The sequence below is a fragment of the Sinocyclocheilus grahami genome, unplaced genomic scaffold (assembly GCF_001515645.1).
Source record: "Sinocyclocheilus grahami isolate Dianchi unplaced genomic scaffold, SAMN03320097.WGS_v1.1 scaffold1195.1, whole genome shotgun sequence".
Lineage (NCBI taxonomy): Eukaryota > Metazoa > Chordata > Actinopteri > Cypriniformes > Cyprinidae > Sinocyclocheilus > Sinocyclocheilus grahami.
In genome coordinates, this window is record NW_015506374.1 from 220,142 (window position 1) to 228,896 (window position 8,755).

General features: G+C 38.5%; 1 protein-coding gene across 2 annotated transcripts in view; it reads left to right on the top strand.

Annotated features, from left to right (window-relative positions):
- Positions 1-8,532, top strand: part of LOC107567903 (zinc finger protein 462) — a 22,950-nt gene extending 14,418 nt beyond the window's left edge. The window contains exons 5-12 of one of the 2 annotated variants that reach the window (XM_016253682.1): positions 740-931; positions 2,789-3,056; positions 4,213-4,349; positions 5,953-6,176; positions 6,253-6,273; positions 6,846-7,023; positions 8,027-8,138; positions 8,233-8,532. In XM_016253682.1, coding sequence (XP_016109168.1) covers positions 740-931; positions 2,789-3,056; positions 4,213-4,349; positions 5,953-6,176; positions 6,253-6,273; positions 6,846-7,023; positions 8,027-8,138; positions 8,233-8,413 — 1,313 coding nt within the window. In that variant the 3' untranslated portion in view covers positions 8,414-8,532. Of the gene's footprint in view, positions 1-739; positions 932-2,788; positions 3,057-4,212; positions 4,350-5,952; positions 6,177-6,252; positions 6,452-6,845; positions 7,024-8,026; positions 8,139-8,232 lie in introns of both variants that reach the window. The other variant, XM_016253683.1, reaches the window with a different exon arrangement.
- Positions 8,533-8,755: the final 223 nt, after the last annotated feature.

Genomic DNA, 8,755 nt, shown 5'->3' on the forward strand with positions numbered 1-8,755 from the left:
TAATTAATCATAATTAATTGTAATTATTTATATACATTTCCCATTTGAGCTAATTTGCTAAACAAAAAAATAATTATATATATATATATATATATATATCTCTCTCTCTCTCTCGCTCTCTCTCTCTCTCTCTCTCTCTCTCGCTCTCGCTCTCGCTCTCGCTCTCGCTCTCGCTCTCGCTCTCGCTCTCGCTCTCGCTCTCGCTCTCGCTCTCGCTCTCGCTCTCGCTCTCGCTCTCGCTCTCGCTCTCGCTCTCGCTCTCGCTCTCGCTCTCGCTCTCGCTCTCGCTCTCGCTCTCGCTCTCGCTCTCGCTCTCGCTCTCGCTCTCTCTCTCTCTCTCTCTATGTCTCTCGCTCTCTCGCTCTCGCTCTCTGTCTCTCGCTCTCGCTCTCTCTCTCTATGTCTCTCTCTCTCTCGCTCTCTCGCTCTCGCTCTCTCTCTCTCTCTCTCTGTCTCTCTCTCTCTCTGCGCTCTGCGCTCTTCTGAGGCATTTAAGGCAAACAGTAGGAGAAGGGCGAGGGCTGATGAAACGGACATGAGCGAGTGACATCATACAGACGGACACGCTGCGTCTGTGAGAGACAGGGCTTCACAAACATTTCATGTGTAATGTGCATTTCTCTTATTCGAGAATGTAGCCAAAGCAATTGAGGAATACTGTAAGATATCCCAGAATGCTCTTTCAATGTTTGCACAGATCTGGTTTGTGTTAATGCGGCGGCGTGTGTTTGTGTTGCAGGTGAACACACGTATAAGTGCATGTCGTGTCCGTTCTCCACCATGACCATCATCCAGCTGAAGGAGCACTCGCTGCAGGAGCACGGAGAGACGCTCACGCTGCCCAAACTCAGAGCCGGAGCCCCGCTGCGCTCCACACGACCCAACACTGAACACGACGAGCAGGACACGGCCCTCGACCCACAATGCACCGGTAAGACCCCAACACTGGGGTTAAAGGTCAATGCAGAAACTTCCTGATACGGAACATGACATGCATGGGAAATATGATTGTTCATTTAGTGAAAACAAACCGATTGTTTAGTATTTGACTTCTTGCATTAAACATTTTGAATATAATTGGGAACAATTATATATTATATATTGGCATGAGGATGAAAAATATTGTTTATATAAACTGTTGTTTAAACGTTTGAACTCGGTAAGGTTTTTTATTATTATTATTAATTAGTGTTTTTATTTAACAAGGACACATTAAATTGATCAAAAGTCAAAGTCAGGACATTTATAATGTTACAAAAGATTTATATTTCAAATAAATGCTGTTCTTCTGAACTTTCTGTTCATCTGTGAATCCTGAAAAAGAAAATGCATCACGGTTTCCACAAAAATATTAATGTTTTCAACATTGATGATAATCAGAAATGTTTCTCGAGCAGCAGATCAGCATATTATACTGATTTCTGAAGATCATGTGACGCTGAAGACTGGAGGAATGATGCTGAAAATACAGCTGCACATCACAGAAATACATTACAGTTTAACAGATACTCACATAGACAACAGCTGTTTTACATTGTAATAAAATTACACAATTTTACAGTTTTTCTGTATTTTTATTAAAATATATATAATATCAAATATATATGTTTGTAAAAAAAATATTTTTACATTTAGAATGAGTGACACGTGGACACATCACACTCGCTCAACATGTAATTTATTGTGCTAAAACAAGGGTTAAAATTACTGGTTAGATTCCGCTTTAAAGGTGACATATCATGAAAATCTGACTTCCAGGTGTTAAGTGCTATAATCAGGTCCCCGGTGCATCTACCAAGCAAGGAAACGTGAAAAAAGATTAACCCTGTAACTTTGTTTTGGGAAGCCTTTTTCTGCAAGCGTCTGAGAAAACCAGCGCGTCTGATTTCGCTCCCTTGGTGACGTGACAAAGGGGTCTCATTATAATATCACCACCCCTTAATCTGTAAGTGTACACTCACGGTGCCGTCATTTTGATTTTGCAAGCGACAACGGTGTACCAGTTCTAATGCCATGGTGAAAGTTTGAGCAAAACACGCTAACTGTTCTGTGTTTGGCTGCACAGACGAGCACAGAACACTGTTTAGAGTCCCAGCCTCAGAGGAGACGACAGAGCAGTGCATTTATTAATGTATTTACTGTATATTGCTGCTGCCACACAGATCTAAAATAAACAAGAGATTTATTTCCCAGCTGTTTACCTTCACAGACATAACCCACTGTTTTTGTAACTCGTGTGTTTTTAACGTAAACTTGTGTGAATGAGAGCTTAGTTTAGTACTCACATGCTGCGACAGCCGCTTTCTGTGCGTGTGCTTCAGATGTGTGCGCTCAGAAAACCCTATATCAGAAGTTTAAACTAATATGGTTTAAAACACATGATTTCAGCACGATAAACATGATAATCAGAACCAAAACAGATGTTTTTAGCAGGTACGAGCTATTCTGGAAAAGGGGGCGGAGAGCAGCAGCTCATTTGCATTTAAAGACACAGACACGAAAAACAGCGTGTTTCTGCTTCCACTCAAAATAGGCATTTTCAAAATGATATAATAAATTATCTGTGGGGTATTTTGAGCTGAAACTTCACAGACACATTCTGGGGACACCAGAGACTTATATCACATATTGTAAAAAGGGGCATAATATATATCCTTTAAAAGAAAAAAAACGTGCAACTGAAACACGCACAAGTGCACATGTGTCGGTATGAGCCGAGGCAGATGTTAATAGCAGGTGTAAGCGCCTTCTAGACGCTGATGTCTTTGTCTCGCTGCTGTCGTCTCAGCGTCTGCGGGGTATCTGGAGCCAGCAGATGTTCAGCAGCAGTTGAGTCACTTCCAGCTGGCGTCTCGGGTCCAGGCCGATGTTTCCTCCAGTCCGCCGCCGCCGCTCGAGAGTCCCGTTCCTCAGGCCCGGCCCGACTCCATCCTCACCTGTGAGTTCTGCGAGTTCAGCTCCGGCTACATGCAGAGTCTGCGCAGACATTACCGCGACCGGCACGGAGGAAAGAAGCTCTTCAAATGCAAGGACTGCTCCTTCTTCACCTGCTACAAGTAAGAACAGCGTGAGCCGCTGGAGAATCACATATCAGACTATATCAGCCAGTATCATCTTTATTTATTTACATTCAGGCATTTGGCAGACACTTTTATTCAGAGCGACTTGCATTGCATTCAAGCTATACATATGATTAGTTCATGCTTTCCCTGGGAATTGAACCCATGACCCTGTCGGTGCGAGCACAATACTGTTTCAGCTACAGGTGTTTATCATGAGCTGTCTGGTTAGGCTGTTAAAAGAGTAAGATCAGGGCGTATTTACTCCAGCAACCGGTTTACTAAATACTAAACAGTCATCCACCTTCTGCTACACCTTATCATGTTTTAAATACAGTATGCCAAATACTAGAGGTCTAGATCAGAGTTTTTCATCTGCCGAACAACTTTGGACTGAAATGTTTACTTAAGATAATATTAATTTAACAACACATTCACATGTTCACGGTTCTCTGATGTCAGTTAATAGTCGCATGACACAGGAAAACTATTTTTAATGTAATGTTTTTATTTTATTTTTTATTTAAATATTTTATTTATTTGGTTAGATTTTCATCAGCTCATTTTGAAAAAAAAATTATTTTAAGTTTACATTATATTACATTATAAAATTATTTTTAGTGTTTTGTTTTATTTTTATTCTAAGTGTTTTTTCTGATTGCATTACAATATTTACATTTTGATTTGATTATTTGCTTTTAAATCAACTCATTTTAATTTAATTTGAAATTTATTTGAGTTTTACATTTTTTTTTATCATTTACCTTTTCATCAACCCATTTTAATTTGTTTTTATTTTGACATTCATTTTAATTTATATTTTTATTTAAATAATTGTTAGTTTTTCATCTGCTCTTTTTGATTTGTTTGACATTATTTTAATTTTACAATTTTATGATTTAATTAATTGTTCGCTTTTCATCAACCCATGAACCCCACTTTCGGAAACATTAGTCTAGAGTTTGGTAGTTCTAGATTGGACACTTAACAGGCAAAACAAAATAGATTTGTTATATTAGAAGTTATATCAGCCTCCGCAAAACAAAATCTATATAATATAGTTATGAAAATATCCATGTGGCTGAATCTCTAGGCTTACATGTCAGAGTAGTATTCATGTGAGTGAATGTGTTTTTTGTTGTGTGTTGCTCAGGTCCACGTTCACGCTGCATGTGGAGGGCGGTCACACCAGCGGCCCCGAGGAGCCTCCCAAAGATCTGCGCTGCCCCTTCTGTCTGTACCACACCAAACACAAGAGCAGCATGATCGACCACATCGTCCTGCACAGAGGTCAGTTACTGAGAAAAACTGACCAGAACAAAATCTTGACTTGTTTTTAAAGATTTATTGGACACAAGTATGGAGGAGGCAAGTCTGATCATAAGATATTTCTTCTCTTTATCTTCCTTGTTTCAACTTCCTCAATCGAATGCTTGCAGTTTTTCTTTTTGTAGCACATGCTATTGGTGGAATGTAACTATCCACCTTATTTTTCAATGCAGAAGTAGGCTATTTCCTGTGAATGTGCGATACTTTTGATTCATTAGTTGCTATTGGTAAATGCTGTAATACCATTTGAGCAATAAACCCGTGTGGTTATGATTACGATAATAAAGTAAAATAATATAATGCCAAATATCAGTTTGTAACACCAAGCAGCATAACGGACAGCTACAATAACTGGAAGCAAATGACACTGGAAATTTTGCACGTTCAGTTTAAAAACGGTGCTCGCTACTATGTTAAGAATAAGGTGGATATTTGGTGTGTAGTTTTTAAGTTTCATTATTTTTAGGCTTAAGACTTCAGAAGATGTGGGTCAGTTGGAGGCCATACTCCAAAAACTCATTAATGTGATATGAATCAGAGTCTGGTGATATTGGAAAAACATTTTCACCGTGTTCTGAGGAATAAAATGTTGTATAAATCAACGTGAATGATATATGAACAAACCCCTCAGTAAAAACCTTCAGAATATAGAGAGGAATAAAATTGTAAAGGTTGGTGTATGTAAGTGCTGCTGAAGTGGAGAAACAAACTCAGGGCCTTTAAAAATATGCATTTTCGCCATGTTTTTTGGAATAAAATGTTGTCAAAATCTATGTGAATGATGTATGAACAAACCCCTCAGTAAAAACCTTCAGAATATAGATAGGAATAAAACTGTAAAGTTTGGTGTATGTAAGTGCTGCTGAAGTGGAGAAACAAACTCAGGGCCTTTAAAAATATGCATTTTCACCAAGTTTTTATAAATAAATTGTCCTATAAATCAGCGTGAATGATGTATGAACAAATCCCTCAGTAAAAATCTTCAGAATATAGAGAGGAATAAAATTGTAAAGGTTGGTGTATGTAAGTGCTGCTGAAGTGGAGAAACAAACTCACAACATTTAAAAATGTGCATTTTCGCCATGTTTTTTGGAATAAAATGTTGTCAAAATCTATGTGAATGATATATGAACAAACCCTTCAGTAAAAACCTTCAGAATAAAGATAGGAATAAAACTGTAAAGTTTGGTGTATATAAGTGCTGCTGAAGTGGAGAAACAAACTTTTAAAGTATGTATTATAATTGAAATTTACAGACGCAAATAGAAAAAGTGCAAAAAACGACGACTTAAATGTGTCTTTTGGATGTTTTCTTTCCAGTAGTCTGAAAGAAGACATGCTATGGAAGCAAAATAGGCCAAAATCGACCAGTTCTTGAAAAAACAATGGGTCTCGACCTTAAACCTTTTTTTTTTTTCCTCCAAATATCCAAATTAGCAGTATATTATTAAATATGCAAAAATATGTGAAGATGTAGGTCAGTTGGTCATTTAAGGCTACACTTCAAAAGTGCATTAACGTGACATGCATCAGAGTGTGATTGTGTTGTTTTTATGGTTCTCAGAGGAGCGCGTGGTCCCGCTGGAGGTGTCTCGCTCGAAGCTGTCTCGTCATCTGAAGGGCCTGGTGTTCCGCTGTCACAAATGCACCTTCACCTGCTCCAGCGAGCCGAACCTGCAGCAGCACATCCAGAAGCACGAGGAGCTGAAGCCCTACCAGTGTCAGCTCTGCTACTACGACAGCAAACTCCTGCACGAGCTGGAGATCCACCTGCACCAGGAGCACAAGGTCTGTCTTCTGTCATGTCTGATCTTTCTGTGGCTTGTTCGGGAGCCGGTTACTCAGTCTAACCCGTCGTCTGCAGGTGATCCGTAACTTTGAGCTGGTGGGGCGGGTGAACCTGGACCAGCTGGAGCTGATGAAAGACAAGACGAAGGACGTGAGCAGCAGTGAGGAGGAGGAGAGAGGAGAAGACGAGACTGAAGAGGAGGAGGAGGAGGTGGAGGAAGAGCTGATGGAGGAGGAAGATGAGGAGGAGACGAACAGCCAGACGGAGGTGACAGGTAACAGTCTTCATGTTCATCTGTAGAGATGATAAACTCAAGACTTTATTATTAGTCTTCTACAAAATATTTTTATAAAAATAGCATGAATAGCAATTCACCACTTGTCAAAAAAACTACATTTTGTTGTATTTGTTGACTTTTTTTATATTAAGGCAAGACACCACAGGTGATATCACCATACTTTCACCAATTGATCAATCAGAGTACATTAAGACAATTGATTTATATTACAAGTTTTTTTAAATGTAGCAGCTTTGCATACATTTTCAGAAAATAAATCTGAACACTGGATAAAGTCAGGTTCAAAACTCTTTTTTGTTTTTCTTGACATATTAAAGGTTATTCCAGAGGGGATTTTGGATTTCTCTTTTTGTCACTCCATAAATCGCTGGTGGGGCGGGTGAACCTGGACCAGCTGGAGCTGATGAAAGACAAGACGAAGGACGTGAGCAGCAGTGAGGAGGAGGAGAGAGGAGAAGACGAGACTGAAGAGGAGGAGGAGGAGGTGGAGGAAGAGCTGATGGAGGAGGAAGATGAGGAGGAGACGAACAGCCAGACGGAGGTGACAGGTAACAGTCTTCATGTTCATCTGTAGAGATGATAAACTCAAGACTTTATTATTAGTCTTCTACAAAATATTTTTATAAAAATAGCATGAATAGCAATTCACCACTTGTCAAAAAAACTACATTTTGTTGTATTTGTTGACTTTTTTTATATTAAGGCAAGACACCACAGGTGATATCACCATACTTTCACCAATTGATCAATCAGAGTACATTAAGACAATTGATTTATATTACAAGTTTTTTTAAATGTAGCAGCTTTGCATACATTTTCAGAAAATAAATCTGAACACTGGATAAAGTCAGGTTCAAAACTCTTTTTTGTTTTTCTTGACATATTAAAGGTTATTCCAGAGGGGATTTTGGATTTCTCTTTTTGTCACTCCATAAATCAGAAAATACTGTCAACAGACAGAAAACAAACACATTTTCACCATGTTTTTTGGAATAAAATGTTGCATCAATCAGTGTGAATGAAATATAAACAAACGCCTCAGTAAAATCCTTTAGAATATAGATAGGAATAAAACTGCTAAGTTTGGTGTATCTAAGAGAAAAAACTCTTTAAAGATATGGATTAGAATTGACATCTACAGACACAAATAGATAAAGTTTAATAAACACTTAAATGTGTATTTTGGATGTTTACTTCTCACTAGTCTGAAAGAAGACATGTTATGGAAGCAAAATACACCAAAATCTCAAAATTAGCCAGTGCATGAGCTAACAATGATATTGGAAATATCCAAATTAGCATTATCTTATTAAATATGCATAAATATTAGCATATTGCAACAAAAATGTTATAGACTGAACAGAAAATGTGTTTTTAGAGGTTTTAAATTCACGATAATTTTCCATTTATCTCAATAATACTGAAATGTAATGTACTGTAGATAAAAGCATCTGCCAGATGTAAAATAGCTGTTGAAAGATGCTGATTTTCCAAAAATGGCGTTTTTATCAATCTTTTGCGCTGTTTTTGTTGTATTTCCTGGTGATGCAGGTGTTGAGGAGTCTCCCAGCGGCAGCGGCGTCAAACGCTATCCGTGTGAGTTCTGCGGCCGCACCTTCACACTCGGCTCCGAATGGGAGCGACACGTCCTTCGACACGGCATGTGAGTCTCCAGATCACTGGGAATAACTTAACCCTTACAAAATCTTACCATAGTAGTGTATGAACTAAATCTGAGGCGTGTTTCATGATTTCAGGACTGTTAATGGCAGCAAGAAAGACGGCAGTCCTGTGCCCTCGTCAGCGCTGCCTCTGATTGGTCCAGCAGCTGTGAGTGACAGAGGGCTGGACCTATCCAGTAACACTGTGGATCAGTCTGACCAATCCAAGTGTCCGATTCAGACCGAAGAAGACAAAGAGACCAAAAACGACCCTTAGGAGCAAAACGAAAGCTGTAGAGAATGTCATGCGTTCTGTTGTTTCGTCTGTCTGTTCACCGTTTGTTTTGTTGCAGAACAACATCGGCTGCTTCTTGAGTATTTGGTTTAAAAAGCTAGATTTGTGTAATTCTTGTTGGAAAAAACATTATAATTTTAAGTATTTATTTATTTAACATGTATAATAGTGAAGCAGGTTTGTTAAATACTATTATTTGGGGAAATGTTCATCTAATCAAAGTCTGTGTTTCATATTACAAGGAAACCATAAAATCATTCAATTTAAAATCTAGTCTTTATATATATTATTATTATTATTAATACTTTTTTTTTTTTTTTTTTT